The sequence below is a fragment of the Triticum dicoccoides genome, chromosome 1A, assembly GCF_002162155.2.
Source record: "Triticum dicoccoides isolate Atlit2015 ecotype Zavitan chromosome 1A, WEW_v2.0, whole genome shotgun sequence".
NCBI lineage: Eukaryota > Viridiplantae > Streptophyta > Magnoliopsida > Poales > Poaceae > Triticum > Triticum dicoccoides.
The window spans coordinates 26053025-26077929 of NC_041380.1; the positions used below are offsets into that span (position 1 = coordinate 26053025).

General features: G+C 41.8%; 1 protein-coding gene across 2 annotated transcripts; it reads left to right on the forward strand.

The window, feature by feature from the left end:
• The first annotated feature begins 13588 nt into the window (after positions 1–13588).
• LOC119360420 (protein HGH1 homolog) lies at positions 13589–22476 on the forward strand. 2 transcript variants are annotated; one of them, XM_037626072.1, is made up of 8 exons: positions 13678–13731; positions 13817–14152; positions 15453–15531; positions 16986–17134; positions 17967–18080; positions 20403–20534; positions 21392–21505; positions 22099–22476. In XM_037626072.1, exons 1-8 carry the CDS (start codon positions 13678–13680, stop codon positions 22156–22158), a joined length of 1038 nt encoding a protein of 345 aa, XP_037481969.1. In that variant the 3' UTR covers positions 22159–22476. The 2 variants fall into 2 exon arrangements, with proteins under 2 accessions (XP_037481966.1, XP_037481969.1); XM_037626069.1 differs by lacking the exon at positions 22099–22476 and having other exon boundaries at positions 13589–13731; positions 21392–22071.
• Positions 22477–24905: the final 2429 nt, after the last annotated feature.

A 24905-nucleotide genomic window follows, 5' to 3' on the forward strand; every position in this document is an offset into this window, starting at 1 on the left:
TGCTTTCAAACGGACCCTTCTCACTTTTATCCGAACACGCTCGTTTGCACATGATCTACTTTTGGACAGCCTTGAAATGATGCCAACTTTTGTAAGCAGGTGGGCATGTACATGGTAGTCATCCATGCCTGATTTGAACGACTTTCGACACCATATGCAAGTTGCGACATGTCTAGCCATTTATCTGCATATTCTAACCGAGAAAAGTCTAGAAAATGTAAAACTTGTCGAGAACTCAAACAACTTAGCATAGTGCTTTGAATTAGTCATAAAAGGCCATGAAAAATATGGAGTCGTTTCAAAGATATAGATAAACAAAGTTCTCTCAGACGGAGCCTACTAGCCTATCCAAACGCCCTTCACTGAAAATCATCTCTTTTTGTACATCGTTTCATCCGGAAATACTCCCTTCGTCATATAAGGGAGTATATCCGAACGGCTGAATTAGTCATAAATGAGTTGTCATGCATGCTGACTTAGCTGGCTTCCAGTACGTCCACCGTGGAGTACATACAACAAGTGGGAAAGGGATTGGTACTATTCCCTTCATTCTTAAATATAAGTCTTCTTACATATTTCAATGTGGACTACATATGAATATATATAGGCATACATTAAAATATGGATTCACTCATTTTGCTTCATATGTAGTTCATATTGAAATTTCTAAGAAGACTTATATTTAGAAACGATGGGAGTACTTGGGAGTTGAGCTAAACTAACTTAATTAGCTTGCTCGCAGGAAATAAAAAAGAGCTTGATTAGCTTGCTCTAGCAATGGTGTGGCGACAGCTAATCGCGTGGGTGCAATAAGTAAATATAACGGGTGAGGTCACTTGGTACAGCATGCACTAGCTATATACCTTCTTCGTCCAAAAATACTTGTCTTCAAAGCGGTTGTATCTAGACTTATTTTAGTTATAAGATACATTCATTTTATTCATTGCATGGCCGGCCAAGGGAGTATATGTTAACCATACAACTTGCATGGCCGGCCGGCCGATGCATAATCTAGTAGCAATACGTTCTCATCTTATTAACTTGCTAGGAGTAGTAATATAACACAATATTTTTAAAGCATAATTAAGTATCACATGCCTTTTATGCCTTCCCTACGGAAGCCTTTCTAACCGCCGCCTCCTCCTCCTCCTTCATAAAAAAGTTAGGGTTTTTGCCTCCCGTCGGCGCCACCGCAGGTCCGCCTCTTCTCCGGTGGCCCTAGGGCATGTTAGAGTTATATTGATGATGGCCTTTGGCCTTTTGTATTCTAGCCTTTTGGCTTTCTCTTGTACATGTATATATGATGGCTTTGGCCTTCTAATAATATGAAGTTGCATATTTCCTTAACATGGTATTAGAGCTCTAGGTTCTTTTTTCGCACGCTGCAACTCGTGCTCGATCCAATCACGCCTTCGCGGTCGTTCTCCCGATCCAATCTTGCGCTTGCCGTCATCGTTGTTCCTGCAACAGTTGCTTCCTCGACGACTGCAGGCGTGTTCCTATGATATGCCAACCGCCTCATAGCCTTGCTTTTCACGCCGGCTGTGTTGTCCTCGCCGGATGTGTATTTCTCGGGATGTTACCTTTGATGAGTCTCGTCCCTTCTACCCGTGTCCATCCTTCTCAGCCTTTTCCAGAGAGGATATCTCTTTTCTTATGTTTTCGGATACACCTCCCTCTGTGCCCACTATTCCTACTCCTCGTCCCGCTGTTGCAGATTCGACGTCGTCCTCTCCTACGGTTTCTTCTCCTCCCTCATCACATGACTCTTCATCTTCATCATCGATACCTTCACCTTGTCTATCTTCATCACCGATATCTTCCCCTTCTCCACCTTCATCAATACATTCCCCGTCTTCGTCTCCACTGATTCCACCACTTCCGTCCTTTCCTTTTCATTATACTCGTCGTCCACGTATTGTGGATGAGTCTACTGATGTGCCCTCTACTTCTGGTGTGTCGACTTCCTCCTCTCAGCCGACTTATGGTCTTCGTACTCGGCCTTGTCCGCCCCCTGACCGATATTCCCCATCTCACTATGGTCTTTCGACCGTTCTTGAGCCGAATTCTTATCGTGATGCTTTTGTGGATCCCGAATGGTAGTTTGTGATGGTAGAGGAGATTGCTGCCCTTGAGCGCACTGGCATGTGGGATCTGGTTTCTCTTCCTCCCGGTGTTCGTCCCATCACTTGTAAGTGGGTTTATAAGATAAAGACTCGCTTTGATGGTTCTCTTGAGCGTTATAAAGCTCGTCTTGTGGCTTGTGGCTTTCAGCAAGAGCATGGTCGTGATTATGCTGAGACTTTTGCTCCCGTGACCCATATGACCACCGTCCGTACACTTCTCGCCATGGCCTCTATTCGCCATTGTTCTGTGTCTCAGCTTGATGTGAAGAATGCCTTTCTAAATAGTGAGTTGCGTGAGGAGGTTTATATGCAGCCACCACCTGGGTACTCTATTCCTGATGGCATGGTTTGTCTTCTTCGTCGCTCTCTTTATGGCCTTAAGGAAGCCCCCCGTGCCTGGTTTGAGCACTTTGCCTATGTGGTGACTGCTGCTGGGTTTTTGCCCAGTGCTCATGATCCAGCGTTGTTTGTCCACCTTTCTGCTCGTGGTAGGACTCTTCTTCTTCTATACGTTGATGACATGATCATCACTGGTGACGATTTTGAGTAGATTGCCTTTGTCAAGGCCCGCCTCAATGAGCAGTTCATTATGTCTGATCTTGGCCATCTTCATTACTTTCTCGGGATTGATGTTTCATCCACCTCTGATGGCTTTTTTATTTCCCAAGATAAGTATATCCAGGATCTTCTTACTCGTACTCCTCTTAGTGATGAGCGCACCGTTGATACTCCTATGGAGCTCAATCATCACCTTCGTGCTTCTGACGGTGAGCCCTTGTCTGATCCAACGTGTTATCATCATCTTGTTGTGAGTGTTGTCTATCTTGCTGTCACACGTCTGGATATCTCCTATCATGTCCATATTTTGAGTCGGTTTGTTTTTGCTCCCACTTTAGTTCACTATAGTCACCTTCTTCGTGTTCTACGGTATCTTCGTGGCACGATCTCTCGTCGTCTCTTTTTCCCTTGTTCCAACTCGTTACAGCTCCGGGCCTATTCAGATGCTACATGGGCTAGTGATCCTTCAGATCGCCGTTCACTTTCTGCTTACTGTGTTTTTCTTGGTGGTTCTCTCGTTACCTGGAAGATGAAGAAACAGACTGCAGTTTCTCGTTCGAGATCAGAGGCCGAGTTGCGGTTATGACTCTTCTGATGACAGAGGTGATTTGGTTACGATGGTTACTAGAGAGATTTTTGTGTTTCTGTTACTACACCTACCACTCTCTTGTCAGACAGTACATGTGCTATCAGCATTGCGCGAGACCCGGTGAAGCATGAGCTTACCAAGCATATTGGTGTTGATGCTTTCTTTGTGTGCGCTGCTATGTAGGATCATGTTATTGGTCTTCAACATGTGCCTTCCGAGCTACAACTAGCAGACTTCTTCGCGAAGGCCTAGAATTCTCTTGTACATGTATATATGATGACTTTGGGCTCCTAATAATATGAAGTTGCATATTTCCCTAACAGGGCCGTGGGGGCGCGATGGATCTCGGCAAGGGCCGGCAGTAGGGCTCCGCTTTTAGTCATTTCTTTTAGTTTTGCTAGGGTTTGTGTCTTGCTCAGGAAGACGAGATGGTGGCGACTCCCTGAAGATGGAATAAAGGTCTCACCGCCTAGCCCCCGTTCCGGCGGTGCGTCTAGCACTGTTGATGGGGGTGTGGAGGTGTGTCTCCGGCTAACGGGCTGCGAGCTAGCAATCGTTTGTCGACTGCTAATCGTGCGCTACGCAAGTACTTCTGTAAACTAATATAAAAACGTTTACATTATTAAAATAGTGATCTAAACATTTTTATATTAATTTACGGAGGGAGTAAATTACTAGTAGGGCTGCTTATTGAGGTCACTTGGTGCGGCAGCAAGTAGAAACGACGTAGAAGCACAAGCACTTTTGCAAGAGTAAATTAACACTACTGATGATTGCACTAGCTTAACTTAAGTGGCATCCATCTCAACGATCGATGTTTATGTTAGCCATACCGAACAGTACATACCACTCACATGACCGTCCCTTAATACAATATATTATACGCTCTCTTATTATTTGTTCATGAACTAATCTATATGTACGCCTGCCTCTTTCGGTAACACCGCGTATGATATCAATAAAAAAGCGGCGGATCATAATGTATGTCTTACTAATCAAAGCAGGGCGCACACTAAACTTTGATATCTCAAGAGTAAAATTTGATATCTCTATTGATCATCGTCTGACGCTTTTCGGGTCACCTTTAGGTTACTTTATTCTTTTCTTTCCAAGGACACACTTGCCGGAAATGCATTTTGTCTCTAGGGAGCACATGCTCCTGCGCGTCCAAAATGGATTTTACAAATATAAAAAAATGAAAAATAGATGTGTTCATTGTCACACCCAAATGGTACATGTAAATTTTTAGAGAAAAAACTTTAGCATTTTGACTTGTGCAAGAAAACAAGTCGAACGCCAAATGTTACCCTTAATATTTTTTTTTTGTTTCACCAACAAAGCACTACTATCTCATATGGCATGAACATTGTCGAGCCCATTTTCTACACCAATATGAACATCTAAAAAAAATTCAGAATTTTTAAGTTATTTACTACTCCCTCCGTTCCAAATTACTTGTCGTGGTTTTAGTTCAAATTTGAACTAAAACCACGACGGGTAATTTGGAACGGAGGGAGTATTTATTTTGATTTCACTGTTCATTGGGGAGCATATGCTGCCAGAGCCAAAAATCTGCATCCCGCACTTGCATTATATTTCTTCAGAGTGAGTCTCAGTTTTTACCCTTCATTTGAAAAAAAAACTGGGTTAATTACCCTATTTAGCAAATTTTCATCCGAACTACCCCATTTAATTAAAAAAAATGCTAATTTTACCCCTTATGTATTTTCGAGAGTGATCTAGCGAGTGTGTCCTAGCCGTCGGTACACATAGCATGCCATATCGTGGTTTTCCTCCTAGCTTTTTCCCCAGAGTATAAACCTGTCAAATGGCTTTGTCGGACGCGAACCGGTTCAGGTGTGAGAAAAATTGCGAGGAAAATCATAACATGGCATGCTAGTGTACCTAATGGTCGAGATCATGGATCACTCCAAAAATTTAAATGGGGTAAAATTTGGTAAGACTTTTGCTAAATGGAGTAAAAATTGGCAATACATTCACTAAATTGGCTAACCCAGATGAAATGCCGTAAAATGGGCTAATCAGCGTCAGAAATGTGAAAGTGGCAAATAAAACTGGAATTCACTCTTATTTTCACGTGGTCACTTTTAAATTAGTTAACGTAGGGGAGCTCATCATGCATGGGACATGGGAGCGTCAACGATGATAACATAACCCCACCATTAACATACTGCCACTTGTACTATGGCGAGGCATTATATATGCATATTTTTTGTTGGTTACTTCATCCACAAAACTGCCCCTAATTATATATAACCTAACTAATGCACCCTTTATCTAGCTTCCTTATGTTAATGCAAAGAGCCATATGTGCGCCACATGCATGCAGATCGTGCTTCATCTGTGCTCTCCTACCAAAATAGATCTGCTAGGCCTCCACAATGCTTCTGTTTGGGAGATACTTTTTTTTGCAGCAACTCACCTTGGAAGACGATTAATTATTATTATTTGTCTCAAAAAATTAATTATTATTTTTGATGGAAAAAGAAGATTAGTTATTTGATTTCGCGTTGAGTGGAAAATCAGCTTGCTTTCATATAGTTAAGTGTTAAGTAGTAAATTTTGTTTTCTTGTTCGAACGGTACCCTCGGTTTCAAAAGTCAAAAGGTTAATGGATGTAAGACAATACTATCTAATCACAGAGGTCATGTATCCATGTGACTTTGAGAGATATGACATCAATTGGACAACAATTTTGCAGGAAACAGCTGAGTCCCCACTTAAATTTCTCTTACGAAAAACACAATACATTGTTCAAGCCAGCAAAAGCTCCGCTAAATAACTTCCACATTAATTAACACATTGGACTCCACATTGGTTAACAAACTAATCTGATGGCAGTACAACATAATCTTCCTGGGGTGCCCCTGTCAATGGGCCAGGCACGCATGCATCGACCGATCTCACCACCTTATTTTCAACTTACATGACCACTGAAAAGAAGAGAAAATAATAACCAAGCAGATCAAATCGCATATGAATGTAAGCATCAGTTCAAGCAGATAGACAACCAACCCATGATGACCAATCCCCTTTAGTCTGCTCGATGATTCGCTGCAGATTAAGAAATAGATTTGGCCGTGACACACGTCAAATATCACGCTTACCGGACAGATTAGGCGACTAAGGAACAAATTAGTGAGTGTCTAACCAAATCACTAGCTAGCTAGGAGCTAAGCTATCTGCTAGTGAGGGGTCACACAGTCTAGACACACATGCTAATTACTTCCAAATTCTAATTAGCAATTTCTTGTTAGCTTGCTAACTACTATACTACTTTGATCTTGATGATAACTCTTTATATATGTACCATAGCTGATGATAAGATAATGTGTGCAAGGCATATGTGCACCTGTCAGTCTAATTGTGACACAAATCTGCAGAGAAAAGGATGTTTGAGGCAAACATGATGCAACGCAACTTGTTGTCTTCACACATAAGTGATTAGTTGTCAACTGAAGGCACAGAAAGGCAACCCGTGATGCATCAAAACCCACCATGAATCATGTCTCTTTTTTTTTGGTGTGGTGTTGATGGATGGCTTTCTTCTTCCAATGATCATCTTAAAGTGACATGTTGAGTGGAGAGGAGAGAACTTTACAGGGAAAGCTAATCAAGCTGATAAACAAATCATAGTACTTGCTATAACACTAGTTGTTTAGTTATAAATTTGTGCAACATAAGAGCCTCAATGCACGCATGCATGCGTAAATGGTGCAGCAATAAATGGAAAACGTACATCGCTGCCACCACTATGACAAATTGACACTCCACCATTGTAAGGACAAACTGATGTGAAATATGGAAATATTTGAATAGTGCTGTTTGACCTTCAGTGCTGTGTCAGCTTCTAGCACTGGTAAAAGTTGATGAAAATCATAAAACTGTGTCCGGACCAGTAATGGAACATAACGTTCCGACAATCGTATCACGGTATCACCTAAATCACCCAAAGGGACGTATCACCAGATATGTTCTCAAATTAAACTGACACCACAAGATTCTCAAATTGCCGTAAATTCATCTGATGAATCACACAGCAGAAACACTAAGGAAGCCCAAGCTCTGGGGAGGTGCTTGGGTGGTGGTGGTGGTGGTTGGTTTCCAAGAAGCCAGCAACAGTTAGTGAACTGATCATTGATCGTGATGCAACGCCTTTAGCTAATTAATTAAGTGGGTTCACATGTTGAGATCAACTTGTGTGATGGCTACTTGCTGCAGCGATCAGTGCTTTTGTGATGGCGATGACCTGCGGCGATTAGCAAGTAAACACGGCAAAAAGGAAGAAAGAAACTGAGCTTGCTTGCTCAAGGCATACATGCATGACGATTAGTGGCTGATGGTCGTTGGTTCGACGGCCATGTGTAGTACATTAGCAGGTTTCTTATTTACTCAGTGCGCATGGACGGTGCTGATTGATAAAACTATCGATCTCTACTGCTCTTGTTTGTTAGTGCCGGTACGTGCAACACATTCGCTAATTTCGTATCGAAGAGATCAAGATCGGGCGAGCAATAAAGAACCAATTATATCCACACATCCATTCTTGGAGATTCAGGCCTCTTTTGGTTCATAGGATAGGATTATCGTAGGAATAGAAATTTTGTAGGAAATGAGATGACATGTATCTCAAATACTGTGAGTAGAAATAGGAAACGAGATGTCATTTGGTTGACGCCAAAGTAATTTTTCCATTGAGTCTAAGCTCATTTTTATTTTCCTATGAAATGTAGAGGATAGGAACCAATCCTATGTAGAAATAGGAATCCATTCCTATGAATCAAAGGGCTCTAAAGGAAAAAATTCTATAAGAATCCTATCCTCTAGAATTCCTATGAAATTCCTATGTATACAGTACCAGGCATGTTCATGCAAGGCTCATTCGCCCAGACCCAGCTGCATCCGGCAGCTATATATCGTCTTGAACAAAGGCCGCAGTAAGGCCTACAGATTGCATAGCATAAAAAGCAAAATTAAACAAGTTTGGTTCCAAGCTGCAGTTGCATGGTAACAGGAGGGGGTCCTTTAATACCTCATGGGGCGGTTTCAGTTGCTGCTTCAGTAACTGTCCGTCACACTCTTGGATAAACATGCTGCAGTCTGGTTTGCTTCATAGCATGCAATGTTCCCATTGTAACTCTTCTGGCTGCAAATCCAGGCGGCTTAGAGTATGCGGCGTTTATCAACCAACTGCCACATGTGTAGCATTCCTTTTTCATCAAACCAAGTCCAGGCAGGGTTCTTGTGAGCCTAGATCGAGGTCCAGAGCGATTTGCAGCTTGTACACACACACACACACACACACACACACACACACACACTCACACACACACACACTCACACACACGGTCATCCTTAGCTAGGGGAGCATCATTGCTAGTATGCCGACAACAAGATCAGGGTCTTTCTTTTGTTGATTCTTGTAACTGAACCCAGATAGAGGTCTAGAGTGCTTTGCAACTTGCACACACTGAACCAAGCACGAACAAGCAGTCCTTGTGAGCTGCGCGGGGCTGCCGAGGAGGAGCGAGACTGACCGCGGGGTCACAGATTTGAAAATGTGTTCATGACGTTTTTTAAGAAGGTCATGGAAATATTTAAAAAATCGTGGAATGTGTAAAGAAAAATGTTCGTGCCGCTGAAAAATCTATCCATGACATTTAAAAAATGTCCACGCATTTAAAAAAAATCATGACATTTAAAAATTTGTTCATGCAAATTTTATATGATATTCAATGTGTGTTTAAACGTTTTCGCTGTGTATTTATAAAATATCTAATGTGCATTTTACAATTTTTCAACATTTATTCTGGTAAAAAATTCAAAGTATTCAACATGTATCTAAGTTAGACATATATATGAAAAATGTTCATCATGTATAAAAAAATAAACATACATTTTGAAAGATGAAAAGGATAAAAAAAAAGGGAAGATGAAGAAATACAAAAGAAAAAACGATGAAAACTGATAAAGAAAAGCCTATGAAACTGATAGAGAAAAACACATAAGAAGACAATAAAAAAACACGTGTGGAACCTTCCCAAATCTGATGGAAGGTTCCACGAACCACTCTTTGAGGCTTCCCAAAACCGCTCGCTAACACACTTATTGGGTCAGCCCACTTTGTCTAGCAATAAGGTTGACATAGTTTTGTGATGAATATCACGTTAGTTAGCTAGATTTATTCGCTTTATTAATTTGAAGTCGGGCTAGGTTTGAGCCTTTTCTCAATTTCAAAAAAATTGTGTGTGGGCCGCCATTGGTCCTGATTGGGCTTGCACGATTGCTGGTTCCATTGACCCGAAATCGCTAGATGACGTGCCTCTCGTGCAAGCAAAACCATGTCTCTCGTGAATGAAAAAAAAAGCGTTTCCAAGAGGCACGACAGCGCCTCTCACGAAAGTAAAACCGTGCCTCTCATGAAGGAAAAAGAATAGAGAAAATATTTTTTTTCGTTTTCGAGAGGCACGTCTGTGACTCTCGCGGAAGCAAAATCATGCCTCTCACAGCAACAACGCCGTGCCTCTCCCGCAAGAAAAAAAAGAAAAAACTCATTTTTTTTGTTTCCGAGAGGCACAGCCGTGCCTCTCGCGAAGCAAAACCATGCCACTCACGGAAGAAAAAAAGAGAATGCACGTTTTTTCTATTTCTGAGAGGCACGGTCGTGCCTCGTGGAAGCAAAAAAAACACGCTTTTTCGCAAAAAAAAATCATTTTTTTGTCGAAAAGCTAAGAAACGCCGGTGAAAACCGAAAAAAACATCTAAAAAGCAGAAAACACGTGCAGAAAAATAAAAATAAAAACAAAATCTAGAGGAAGCGCCCAGAGCGTGACACGCGGTGCACTCTCAGCCCACTCCAAATGATCCTTGGGGATGTTCCCGAAGAAGCGCTCCTCAGTTAGTTGCTCCCTCACCAAACATTTGGTGGTGTCCCTGTGAATATCCTACTTCATGCATGGGTCATCAGATAGTCAGCAAGTGCGCGGTCCAACGCACTTCAGCAAACCTAGTGGGGCAGGGTGTCCGTTTTTCCCATAATTTCTTTCTTCTGATTTGTTTCCTTCATTATTCTTTGTATTTAGATTTTTGTTTATTGTTTATTTAAAAACAACTTATTTTCAAAAATATAATGTTCTTTTATAAAAATTCATCAATATTCTCATAATAAATAAATTATCAAATTTTTATATTCATTAATATTTTAAAATTTTGAATATTGTTATAAATTTCACAAACCTTTCTTAAAAAATTTCAAAAAATATATTAATTTGTTAAAATTTTAAAATTCCATAATAAATTTAAAATTAATTAACATTTTGAAAGAATTGAAACGTCTTTTAGCAAATATTTTTGCGGAAAAAGACCCAACCAAGAGCATCTGCTTGGCCACAGGCAAAGAATTTTTTTTACAAAATATATTGTTATCATATAATGGAGAAAATGTGCTCAAATAGTTTAAAAAATGTTGATGTAATTTTAAAAGTGCCCACTTTCAAAACTATTCATTTATTTTGAAAAGTGTTCACACTTTAAGAAAAATAGATGATGAAAAAGTGGTCACACCTTTTAAGAAAATGACCGCATACAAAAAAAAAGGTTCAATACTTTGAATTTTTTTTGGCACTGAGGATCTCCATTCAACAATTTTGCCATCGCTCCATTCGGTCCATCATAAAAATGGCACTGTCAGACTTTGCCATCTAATCAACGCCCGTGACCACATAATTTGTCTAAAATGCCCTTGGACCCACCTGTCAGTAAGTCTTCTCTGTTGTGGAGTTATCAGCTTATTACAAGGGAGGCCCACGTAGTCAGCGCACAATTTTAGCTGGGCAATGTCGAGCCCTAACTGGTAATAGACAAAGTATGCGAGGTCAAAAAAAAAAAGAATTCATCACTTGATCAAAGAGTAGATAAATAGGGGATGCTCAACTAGAGCGGAAAGACCTTGATATTTTGCTAAACTAGACTGCTTTGTGATGTGCCATCAGTGGTCCCATTCTTTAGCAGTGTCCCCTTTCATTCGCCAATTCCTCTATTATATGTTAACATTTGAATATTCTAATATGAGTTCGTATGGAACGTAGTTAGGTTGTTGATAGCTAATGATCAGTCCGTTCATCTGAAAAATCTGAGATACTAGAAAGCTAAAGTTTTTCACCATCTTCACCTAGACACCTCAGCCACGTGGATACACTGTCCATGATTATTTCGGTGGTTATTTTAGCAAAAGCAGGGTCAGGGCATTCTCCTCCGTGAGAAATGGACAGACCTGGAGCAACCTATGACAGGGACGTTGCAGGCCAGGGGGAGGGCACGTCTCCTCAGCGCCGCTACAGTACAGCAGGGAGATCTCCAACTACATGGTGTACCTCATGTTCGTGAACCCGGAGATGCTCATGACCGGCACCAGGCGCAGTCTGTTCCGCACAACCTGCCATGGAGTCAAGCACATGCTCGATGACGGCGATGACAAGACCCCGCTGGAAGACACAGAGATGATGAAGAAGATAATCCAGCGGCTGGAGAAAGGCACACGATGTCCAGCTGGTATCATTCTCGAAGCTTGGGAGCTATCCAAGTCCCTCGTGGGTCTGCGTGACAAGAGGATGTGGAGGGTGATGCAGGGCGTGTGGGTGGAGATGCTCTGCTTCTGCTTCTCCGCCGGCAGATGCAGAGGGTACTTGCACGCCAAGAACATGGGAAAGGGCGGGGAGTACCTCTCCTACGTCTTGCACACCGATTTCAAATACAGTGCCTTCTGGAGGTACTGCTATCAACTTTTCTGATCACTTTGTAGTTGATTCGCTGTTGCTAACGATCAATCAGTACCAGCATTTTTTTTCTTAAGATAATTAAGTTTCTTAGACAGAATCAAGCTGACAGAGGCGGGTTTCTCTTGTACTGCGAAATGCGAATGGGGGCCCTAAATTTCTAGAATATAGGTTGCTTCATGAAATGAAAATACTAAAACAGAAAAGATTGAACCTGAATTTTAAACGAGCAACCATCTCGAAAATCTTGGCGTATGACAACTTGGTCAACTAACCTACTGCATATCTTGATGAACTGATGCATACGCACACAATATACTCACTAATATAATCGTTCAACGGAACAAAATAGTCTAAATTAAATAGGGTTTCGGTTTGAGCGCACCTGGTGGACAGATCGGTGGTGCCCTCGCCTTGGTATGGGCCACTGGCTGTTTCTACTTGTGCATTTTTATATTCAGAATATGCAAAACATTATGTTAAAAATAGAAAAGAGTATTTACACGATGCTGTTATAGCGAAGAAAAACTGGATGGCGTACACTGTCGAAACTTTACATTAAGCAACCCCTTGAAGAAACCTGCCAGATTGGGTCACCCAAACGTCCATTCACCATGACCCTTGTAGTAGTAGCAGAGAGGAACAAAGCCGTGCATCGAATCCAATTGTTCCCAAAACTAAAACGCTGCATAATTTCAATCACCGTGCGGTGGCGCCACACGTTGTTCGTCTCGGGAAGATGGATAGGTCGATCGATCGGCGGCAGGCTGCGTCAATCCGGAGTCAGGAAAGGGTCATTCGGGAAATTGAGGAGAAGGCCCAGCTTGGGAGAGAGCCATGGGCCTGTGTTAGCTGTAAAATTGGCCCAAAATTAAGGAGACATAGGCCTAGAATCGGGGGCCCTTGGAATTTGGGGGCCCTGTGCGGTCGCGCAGCCCGCACAAGCCCCTGGACGGCCCTGCCGAAGAGACCTTATCACAGTACTCCATAAGACCATAACTGCCACCACCATATCATCAAGGAAACATAACCTATATAAGAAAAATAAACGAAACAGAAGGGTCCCTACTCCTCTTTGCCATTGACGAGACCATCAAACATGGGAAAGGAGAGGGACCGAGGCGACGGTCTGCAGAGGCCTTTAGTGGCGGCGGCTAGGGTTAGGAACGGGAGCTTTGCTACATCTACGGTACAATTCTCACGGCGAGGAGGTTACGGGCAGACATGGACCAGTTAAAATCAGGAGGTGGGGTCAGTTTACAATCACAAGGGAAAGAATTTAAATGGAGAGGATGACGCATTCTCCCGTAAGATCAGTCCGTAGTGGTTTTCCCGTAAGTGTTGGATTTTCGTAGGAACGGCGGTAGCCTCCGAGTTCAGTCCCCTTGGCCTCGGGCAACCAACGTGTGTGTAAACTGTGTTTGCGTGGTCGGCTGAACACGTCATAACGAAACTACGTCTTCGTCCTTGGTCAGCGTAAACATTTGGCATAGCGTTCGTAGCGTCGTGGTTGCGCTGAAAATTCCCCAGAGGAGGACAGCCGCCCGAAAAACCCAAGCAAAAGAAGCCCCTTTCCTCCTCCTCCTTCGCCGCCGCCGCTTGTGCCGCCATGGCCGACGAGCTGGACGAGCTCATCGATTTCCTCTCCAACAGCTCCCCTCAGGTGCGCGTGCCGTCCCCCAACCCGCGCCGACTCCCGGCCGCCACCGCCGGCTCTAACTCGTTCCCACCTTGCTCCCCCGCTGCAGGTGCGCGGCGCCGCGGCGGACATCGTGCGGGGGCTCACCGGGGACAGCGACGGGCTGCGCTCCCTCGCGGCGCGCGCCGACCGCGCGCTGCCGGCGCTGCTCCGGCTGCTCGCGTCCGTGGGGGGCGGTGGCGCGGGCGAGGCGGCGGCCGACTCGCTCGTCAACCTCAGCCAGGACGGCGACCTCGCCGCGCGCCTCGTGGTGCTCGGCGCCGTCGCGGCCGCCATGGACGTGATGGTCAAGCGCGGCGGCGAGCAGCCCAAGCTCGCTCGCAGCCTTGTCATGCTGCTCGTCAACCTCACCCAGGTCGAGTCCGGCATCTCGGCCCTCCTCCAGGTTCAACCCGCCTGCCTCTCGTCTTAAATTAGCTGTGAAATTGCTGTGTTCCTTTTTGTAGTTCGAGTCCTCACTATGCATGTCAAACTGTCAACTATTATCTTTCTATACGGTGGCAATCTCATCCATTCACCATCTTTTCGAGGGCCATTGAATTTGCCCGATGGTACAATGCTTGTAGCTTGATCATATTCCTTTCTATACTTAATAGAATGTGCAGAGCTCCTGCCAGCTTCCAAATGAGAGCTCGCGTTTACTCATGTACTCCCTATGTCTTTCTAGAGATTTCACTATGAACCACATACGGATGTATATAGATGCATTTTAAGTGTAGATTCACTTATTTTGCTCCATATGTAGTCTATAGTGGAATCTGACTTATATTTAGGAACGGAGGGAGTAATTGTTACTGTTCATCATGGTGCTGTTCAAATGTTTTATTTTGGACAAACTTGTGATCACTGTATGATTTAGGAGCACTAGCTTGTCAAAAGAAAGTAAGGAAGAAAGGCTTGAATTCTGATGACTAAATAGAGTTGCACCGCCTTGGACTATTTGGATCACATGTGCTGTTGTCAGTCGTTCTGATGACTTAATCCTTTTGTTAAAATTCTACCCATGGTGCTGTTCAAGTCTTCATGCTAGGGTAGTCGTAAAGTGCTCTGTTAATAATGTGTATAAAAACAGGGGAGGTTTAATAAGGTGTATAAAAACCCCTGATGCTGTTCAGTTTATTCAGCTTACTGGTTATGGCCTGACAGTTGACAAGTGATGAAGTTACATGTGAGACTAGTTTGGATTAGTTGAGTTTTCGACATTCCTACGTTGGTGTGTATGGCACAACTCCCTTCTTCACTAGGTGTTACTACATTGACAAAGAGATAGACTTTTGAGTTTTTTTCTTCCAGTAATGATTTTAGAATTACATTGCTAAACTATTATGCTTTTGTTCAGTTGAATTTGGAGTGAAGCCTACTGTTAACATCAGTACATTCTGGGAAGACTAACTCAGAGAAAAGCATGTGGAATGGATGTACTAGTTTTTGTTTCTCCTTTGCATTCAAAATGAGGTCACGGGTAAAGCTGCTGCCTTGTGACCATGAGGTCACGGGTTCAAGTCCTGGAAACAGCCTCTTGCAGAAATGTAGGGAAAGGCTGCGTACAATAGACCCAAAGTGGTCGGACCCTTCCCCAGACCCTGCGCAAGCGGGAGCTACATGCACTGGGGCTGCCCTTTTTGCATTCAAAATGAACATAGTAGTTGTCAATTCACTGAGAATAGCTCTCTTCTTTCTGAAAGGTTGGTGATGAAAAGGTGCAAGGGTTGTATGTTGCAAAGCTTGTGCGCTCATTCTGCAGGTCATCTTGTGACTCTGAAGGTGAATGTGCTCTATTCTTTTGTTTCTTATTTTCGTTGGTCGTGTAAGTACATGTTATTTCTGTTGTGAGTTAACAACTATGCTTTATCTTACTATTGTTCATCTGCCAAATTCTTCAAACGTTCATCTGTCAAATTCTGCAAACGTTTAGTTTGCAGAGTTTGGAACATGGAACTCCTAAAATTTTGGCAAACCAGTATCACAATTGTTGTGGGAATAGCTAATTCTACCCAGGGTTCCTGCCTAGATCTACATGGTGTCTACGTGGCAAATTGTCAAAGTCAAGTCAACAGAAGTCCAAGCAACTAGTCATGTTCAACAAGTCAAAGAAGCTTAAGTGGAAACTCCAAGAATGATGAGCCAAGAGAATTAAGCCCATTAGGTGGAGGGATATGTCACCACCTCCTATTCCCTAGTCCACCATGGACCAGTGGACCAAAATTTACCGTTGTACCGAGGATACCTTATCTTTGATCAGTGCCATAGTCGAGATGCTCCCTTCGTCGACTCTCCGACTAAGTCACGCTCCAATGAGGCGGCCAAACCTATCCGAAAAAACATCGATGTGTCAACCTTGTCTTGGTCTACGACGACCTTTTTGCATAAGGCCCCCGTACACACCCTCGCTAACCTTACATTGCACTCACCAATCGACTATATATGTTAGAGCAAACTAGCTAACCACAAGTGCATTGCTATAGATCCGATTAATGAACACCAACACGTTGAACCATATGGTGCTCCATGCCACATTCTTGGCCAGGCTTCACCTTGAGAAAAACTGGGAGTTGTTTATGAGGGAGGAACACCATGGTTGCATTTGAAATTTTAATTTAGAGTCGGTGGATGAGAAGGACTGGAGTCTTTGCATGGGCATATATGGTTACCAAAATGTTGAGATGGTCCCACATATAAGAAGAGAAAGGAAAGGTGAATGACCCGCCATCTATATAGGAGTAAAGATAATGTATGGAATATGGCTGGCATACCGCAGCTTCGAGGGGACAGGGTACTGGAATAGGTAGAGGTGAACCAATTGTGAGGGAAAGACTCGGGTGAGGGGGAAACTCTTATTTGTTACTGTTTTGCCTCGCGGTACAGTTCCTCTCTTTATATGGATGAGGTTAGCCCATAACAATAATATCTAATAACTAATGCAGTCTCGTCTCAGTCAAATGATAGCAATGCAATCTTTCTACTACTAATCAGTCATCCATAGAAAGGTGCAGTGGTTGTGTCCTGTGCCATTTAGATGGAATGGACTGGTATTCCTAACAATCTGGTCTTTTGACATGTTATTGGATACCCTTTTTAGTGTCAAGGAGATATCTATATTTTTTTGCTAACTGATCCATTTTCTATCTTTCTGATCTCTTTTGTATTCTTTGGCTTGGGTGAGGAGTCATCATCATATTCACCTCATAAATTGTTTTAGTTTTGCCATTGGTATGCAGATGAAGATATATTTGAACACATCGCCTCTATACTTGTGAATATCTCAAAGGTTGAAGCTGGACGGAGAATACTGATGGAACCTAAGAGAGGTCTTCTAAAGCAGATTATAGGACAATTCGATTCAACAAACCAACTTAGAAAGAAAGGGGTATGTGCAGCTTATTTCGAATCTTGATGTTGATGCTGGTGTTAGTACGACAATATAGACAGCCCCTATATATAGGACTATCAGTGCCTACGTATCAGTCCCTATATATAGGACTAATTTCCTGTACTCCCACATTCAATATATACATACTCCTGGGAGTATGTACTACCACATTCAATATACCTCACACAGAAACCTATTATACCTCTTTATCATTCCAATATACTACAGATATTCAAAAGTTTTACAAAGAAATATCATCAAAGCCCTTAGTTTATGCAGTATGGTTATTTTATGTGCAAATTACTATCAAATATATGGTCTAAAAGACTAAAACATATATTTCCATGAAACTCACTTTGGGTATCTAGTTATTATATTAAAAGTAATAAAGAGGTATAACTGATTCATCTACTCCCTCCGTCCCAAAATAAGTGTCTCAACTTTGTACTAGCTCTAGTACAAATTTGTACTAAGCTCACGACACTTATTTTGGGACGGAGGGAGTATGTGGTATATGAGCAGTGACAGTACAGAACCATTTCCCCAAGGCAGAATATAATGCATATAACCATGTGCGCAGCGATACTAGCGTGTAGTGATGGTGGTTCAGTTTGTAAAATAAAATCACATTATTTTGTAACTCTTCATGATGTTTGTTCACACATTTTCCATTTTAGTACATTCCCAGTATATGAATTGATTATGTTGGACTTCAGTGTTTCCAGGTTCTTTGCAATCTAGATCTGCTTATCGCATCTTGAACTATATTCATATGCTGAGCAACGAGTGTGTTCTGTTCCTGCGTAATTCCTTTTGTAAATATTTGCAGGTTGCTGGCACCATCCGTAACTGTTGCTTTGAAGCTGATACCCAGATACAAAATTTGCTTTCTATAGCAGAATATCTTTGGCCAGCTCTACTTTTGCCTGTAGCTGGAAAGAAGGTGCAGTTCTTTTAACACGGTGGAATCATTATTTATGTGAAATTAGCTTTGAGTACATTTCCTGTCCCCCTTTTGGTAATTGTCATTTTTATGTGGTAATTTCTATGACTATGCATTGGCTCTGATTACCACTTTTCGTTGTGCCCCCTCTGCCCTTTCAGAAGCACCCAACCAAATAAAATAGAACTGTCTAGTTTTTATACACCTTTAGCTTGTTAGCAAAATAACAACTTATATTCCCATGGAGCCATAGGCTAGTACATATATATATATATATATATATATATATGTATATATATATGTATAGGTGAAGGAAATATGCAGAAGGCTCCTTATACAACAGGAAAAATACAAAGGCTGCATGGCTATGTACATATAACTCTGAGGCTCTGTTTGGAACACTGGACTAAAAACGTAGGAACAGGAAAACACAGGAATCGAGATGCCACGCATCCTGGATTTCTACATGAGCTAAAACCACAGGAAAACCCAAAAAAATTGTGTTTGGATATGATGCAGGAAAAACACAGGAATTGTAGACACAAAGAGAAGAAAACATGAAGTATGACCTCATGTTTGGTTTCCTCCAAAATTCCTATGGAATAGCCCAATTCATAGGAATTTCAAAGGAATGTAGTATAACATTTCCTTTGTTCCAAACTGTACCTAAGGAATATTTCCTGTAGGAACCATATCCTCCAAAACTTCTACATTCATGAACAATATCAGAGCTGGACGTCCAGGAACTTAAGTGCTCAAGCCTCAATTACACACTATTCCCTCTGTTCCTAAATATAAGACATTTTGCAGTTTAAATTGAACTGCAAAAACATCTTATATTTAGAAACAGAGGTTAGTACTTGTCTTTAAAACTAAACTGATGTAGAAGTTAAGGTACTCCAGGACATCACTACATGGCATACTTCACTTTGCAGGACAATCACTTGCCTATTTGAATTAATGCAACTGAAAGAAACTTATAAAAAATTCTACTCCCTCCGCCCGGAATTACTTATAGTGCTAAGATACATCCGTTTGAGTGACAAGTAATTCCGGATGGAGTAAAATACATACAGCCACCCTTGTGGCGCAAGCGATCAAATTGAGAAGTTCAGAAATGCTCAGCATTACAGCTGAGAAGGCAAGGGAAGAAGCATACTTTTTTTTTTGAGTGGACAAAAGTCATGATGTTTCAAGTTAGCCATAGTTTTCAGAAATTGGTAAAACAATTAAGTACCAGCTATATATATAGAATTATAGAGGCATCAAAGCAAGAAATAATCAACACAACTACACACGTAACCTCCATGAACTGTCCTTTGAATGAAGACAAATACTGTGTAGTATTTTTCCTAACCATACTGTCTGTACTATGAACTCGCAATTGTCATCTCTCTCAGATATTAGTAGCTTGGCCAGTTACTGGAAAAGTTAAAGAACATATTCTAGGTCTGTTATGGTAGATGGCTCCATGGCAGCACCAGCCACCAGGAAGAACCTGGACTGAAATGTCTTGTCTAAATGAGAATCCATGCAATAGCATGGCAACATCAAAAGTATGCATGTTCTCTCCACAGATCTGCACCATACAAACAATATGCTCACAGATCTGGGAAGGAAGAGGATGAGAAATTTGACTGCTCACCTTCCTGAGTTCGCTGAGTGGGACGCAGGGGGCAAACCCTAGCGCATCCATAGCATGGCAGCATCAACAATATAAGGTTGCCAAGGAGCCCTAGCGCTGCCTGATCTTAGGGGGCAAACCCTTGCATGCCACGGGGGATGGGGCGATAGATGACCATAAAGGGTTGCTGGTTGGGGTGACACTAGGGTTTGTTCGCCTCAATCAGGTTAGCAGTGTTTGGGGTGTGATGAGTTCAGCTAGGGGCATTTTGCAGTGGCAGGAAGCAGGTAATAATGATGGGCACGAGTCTGGACAGAGGAACCCTTTCTCAGCAGCATGGAAATGTACTAGGGCTGGCTCCACTTCACCAAAATTAAAGCTGGTGTGTTTCGGGAAGTCTGCACCTGTTCCACTGAAGGATTATGGAACTGGAGCCTCCCTTCAAACAGAGCCTTACTTCTATATTTTTAGAATGCACTGTCGTGTTGTGATGCTCCTTACTCATTCCATCCTTCCATGTATTTACTAAAGCACAAACGTATTGATCCATAATGACAAGTGTGAATCTGCTGTTTCGAATGGTACGTCCCTGCAAAAGTATTTATGAGAATATCTTGCTTTTCACCATGTTTCTGTGTTCGGTGATGAATGTTCATATGCTAGCCTACAGCTGTGGCTTATACTGCATGATATTTCAGATCTATAGCGAAGAAGATAGATCGAAAATGCCTCCCGAGCTTGCAAATGCACTTTCTCATGAACGAGAAGCTGTTGATGATTCTGAAATTCGTGAACGGGCACTGGAGGCTATCTATATGATCGTGATGCAGGTGAGTCTGATATTCCAAGGGAATGACTTATGTTCTACTCCCTCTGTTAGTAAATACACGCAGTTTTGGACATTGGCACAGCCTCCAACACGCAACTTTCACTAATATACTTTTCGTACAAATAAGTTAGTAATATACTCCCTTCCTTCAGAAACACATGTTTTGGAAGTCGGCAGTCCCTGAATGCAACTTTGATAGTCAAAATTTGAAAATTACAATTTTATAAAAATATTTTCCATGTCAAATTTAATTGTATTATTTTCAACTGTTAGATCATAATATTTCCTGTATGTATCGTGAGTCAAAGTTGGTGAAGTTAGACTGCACATATTCTAGGAGGACATGTATTTACATAGTAGTATAAAATTATCTTACTACACTTTTTTCATGACAAAACTACTGATGATATTGGACATGGCAGTTAGTATTTTGCATATCAGTAAAAGGTAGAAAGTTTGACTACACACTTTCTAGGGCGTCATCTATTCTGAACAGAGTAGTATTTTGCATGTTTGTGTCTGAATATTTAGACTCCCACATATTTAAGTCTATCAATATACTATAAGTAAACTCCTTATCCACCCTACTAGCTCTTTTGAAACTGCCTGTATTTTACAGTGTTCAGCATCTCTCGTGGAACCCGATGAACTGAAACAGTGATGGGATAACGATTATCTTATAAAACACTCTTAATAATGATCTGTATTACTATCTCTTAACGAATGTGATGAAACCTACATGCTGCGCTTAGTTGTATGTTTGGAAATAAAATTCTCAGCATAATGAAGATCTTCATGTTTTGAGCTATAATGCTTACATTCTAATCTTGATCTGTTGATGTACTCTTCTCTTACCAGGATGATGGACGAAAGGCCTTTTGGTCAGTCAATGGGCCACGGATACTGCAGGTTGGTTATGAAGACGAAGAGGACCTGAAAGTGATGGGAGCATATGAGTTGATTGGTTCTTTGGTATTACCACTGAACTTTGGAATGTCTATATTTGCTGTACTGCACTTAAATAATGAATGCTTTGCTTTTAGAATAACATATTTTGTTTGCGCGCACCTTCAGTCTTCCTGATGTTCAATTCAGCATGTAGAATAACTTTTGGCCATTATAAATTATGAAATCGATTTCAGCATTCCTTCACATGATTCTGTTCAAGGGCACTCCTACCATTTCTTGGGGAAATACATTTCTTTTTTGTTCAAGTTCTTTATTTTTAAAAGTGATATTTGTGAGTTTTACCCAGTCTTACAGATTACTGGAGTTTTCATACCAAGTTCTTTATTTGTGAAAGTGATATATTTAGAAGTTCTGTTCAAGATCTTATTTATTTTTGTTAAACTCCAGTAATCTGTCGGCATTCTTTATCTCCGCCATAGTACTTTATGTAGTTCAAATTAGTTATTTGAAATCCATTCCAGGTATCAAAATTTCATGGTTCACTATCTGAATTACCCCTTCTATATGGTTTGCCACCGCAAGTTGAACATTGAAGATCTGGTGTTGTTTTGTTCTTGAGCTAACTTATACTTTATTGCTTGATTGGGTGTTAACAGCTTGTCGGTAAGGGTGAAATTGAACAAGATCAAGAGCAAGGAGAAGATAAGCCTCAATGATGGGCTCAACTATGTACAATTTGTAATCTGTCTTATCTACTTGCTGCAAGAAAACAGGGCTGTATCGCTTCCAATCTTAAGAATGTTCTGTCGTATGGATCCAAATTTCTTGCAGTAGCTGGCTTGTTCTATCTCCTGGTTTCAGTTTTGTTGTCCACAATTTCAATGCAACTATGTAAGAGCATTAAGAACATGTTCGGTTTTTGCCTCTGATGGACAGATTGATTTACAGCATAATGTGTAGGATGATAGATGTGGCCGACTAGACCTGTGTTCTTTTTCTTCTTGAAATATATGTGCTCATGGTGTAATTGTTCAGAGATGTGCAAATTGTGTTCTCATCAGTTCTAAAGGGAAAGTAGAGATCTTGATGTTGCATGGATATGCTTAGTTGTGGATATAATGCACAATTCTTGCTGATTTTACAAGATACATCCATTTGAGCACGCGACTAGTAATTGACAGTAAATTTAACAGTACTAATGCAAAAAGTTAATGTTGACTTTTTGGCGCTTTGAGACGACGTGTCCCTTGACTACGAGATGCTCATGTTTTAAAAAGGGCTAAAATGTTAATGTATTTTGTGTAGGTGCCAACTGAAAATCCACAATCAGTGAAAACTTGAAACTTCTATGTAGAGCATTGGATCAGTGATGGACGGTGGCAGATCACATGTGGTTTAAACCATTCATCTAAGTTCCTTGTTGATAACCCTGTCCTCTTAATACTGAGATTATTCGAGTGTCTCAAGCTCCTGTTTGTTTCTACTACCTCCATTCCTGAATATAAGACGTTGCCCCAACGTCTCTCTGCCCTGACTTGGCGGCCACTCGGCGGTCGTCGATAACCCTGTCCTCTTAATACTGAGATTATTCAAGTGTCTCAAGCTCCTGTTTGTTTCTACTACCTCTATTCCTAAATATAAGATGTTGCCCCAACATCTCTCTGCCCTGACTTGGCGGCCACTCGGCGGTCGTCGATAACCCTGTCCTCTTAATACTGAGATTATTCGAGTGTCTCAAGCTCCTATTCGTTTCTACTACCTCCATTCCTAAATATAAGACGTTGCCCCAACGTCTCTCTGCCCCAACTTGGCGGCCACTCGGCAGGCGGCCACGGCTTTGCCCACATCACGGTGGCCTCTTGCTCGCAGAAGGATCCTCTTCTGCCTAGATGAGCTGCACAAACTTTTCTTGTCCTTTAGATTTGGTGAAAGCCTTGTCGCTTCGATAAACATGGGTATTGAAAATCTTAAAACTTAATAGGTTCCCAATTTTAAAAGAATTCCAGACATGATGACAGATCCAGCCGTAGACCCCCGAGGGAAAATAGGGATGTCTCTTACGTTACCCACGATATGTGGAAGTATCGACGTAATCAGCCTCATGAAAATCTTAATATTACCCTGAGGTGGTTCACCACGTGGAAACACTCTTTGTTCCATTACAGTTTCTCCAAAAAAAAAAAAAATCCCGAATTGGATTGAAGATTGACATGAAAAAGGAAGGAGGTTGCAGCAAAGCATGAAGATAGAGAAGAAGCTAAATCATTCATCTTGCAAAGAGATGATTCAGACAAATTAAACTACCCTTAGTTTCATAAAGTAAGCTTTGCCAGCTTACTGAAATTCTTTCAGAGTGCAAATTATACAAGGCGACATGTCTCTCCCGAGAGAATGTTGAAGCTCTTTGAAGAAACATAGACGAGGCATACAATTGCTGACTGCTTGTTGTAATCAACTAATGTAGATTACATGAATACTCCTACATATTACAGTTGTCATGTAAGAATATACTCCCTCCGTATCAAAATATAAGAGGTTTTTTGACACTATCATATTGTCAAAAACGTTTGAATGTCACAGAGGTAGTACTTCCAATTTGAACTAAAACCACGACGAGTAATTTGGAACTGAGGGAGTATATCACAAGGAGGACTTCTAGACCACCGAAACAAGCATCAAATGTTGGAGCTTCAGTAACAGGTTGCGGATCAAGAGAACGCGTCATGCATAGTTCATAAAATTTACATAATCAATCATCCAGCGAGAAATGGCTCATTCGGCCTGGGGCTGAGCCGCGGCTGCCGAGTCGTCGTCAAGTTGGGGGCAGCGGTGCGGTTCGCTCACTTCAACACCCGCGAATGGCTCGCCCAACTCCTCGAGGGCGGTGCAGCAGCATTCGTCGGTGGCGGCAGTAGCTTAGATAGGAACGGGCGCATGGCATAGCCAAACAATTTGTCTATAATTATCTAGAAAACAGACTTAAGTGGATGGTTAGGAATCCCACCTGCGTTCTGCCACCGTACGTCGCTGATCCAATGCTCTACTTACATAGCAACTTCCCAAATTTTCATTGATCGTGCATTGTCACCGGATACATGGCCAAAAAACAGATCGGAATTTGACAGCGCCTCGCTTGTTGGCTACAACAAGATAATAATAAATAATAAAACAGAAGATCCATCTTTGCCACGGTTCAGTACAGCCTGCACAAATGATTCCTTTCTTTGCTACCACTCTAAAGTACAGTAACAAATTAAGCACCTTATCACCGAAAGAAAAGTAGCAAAGAAACACACACAAGATTAAGTAGAGCTAGCTAAGGCTGAAAAAGAGTCTAGAAGCCGTATTTAGACTTGGCCGAACTAACATGAGTAGATGAATACAAAGAGCTGGCAGAAGACGAAGTCCCAGAGCAGCTGAAAGAATGAAGGCGATTTACACAGCCATTAAAAGGACTAAAGGA

Coding starts and splice junctions, on each gene's coding strand:
- LOC119360420 (XM_037626069.1), top strand. CDS start 13,678: ATGGCCGACGAGCTGGACGAGCTCATCGATTTCCTCTCCAACAGCTCC. Junction 14,153..15,452: donor GCATCTCGGCCCTCCTCCAG/GTTCAACCCGCC, acceptor TCTTTCTGAAAG/GTTGGTGATGAAAAGGTGCA. Junction 18,081..20,402: donor TGCCTGTAGCTGGAAAGAAG/GTGCAGTTCTTT, acceptor ATGATATTTCAG/ATCTATAGCGAAGAAGATAG.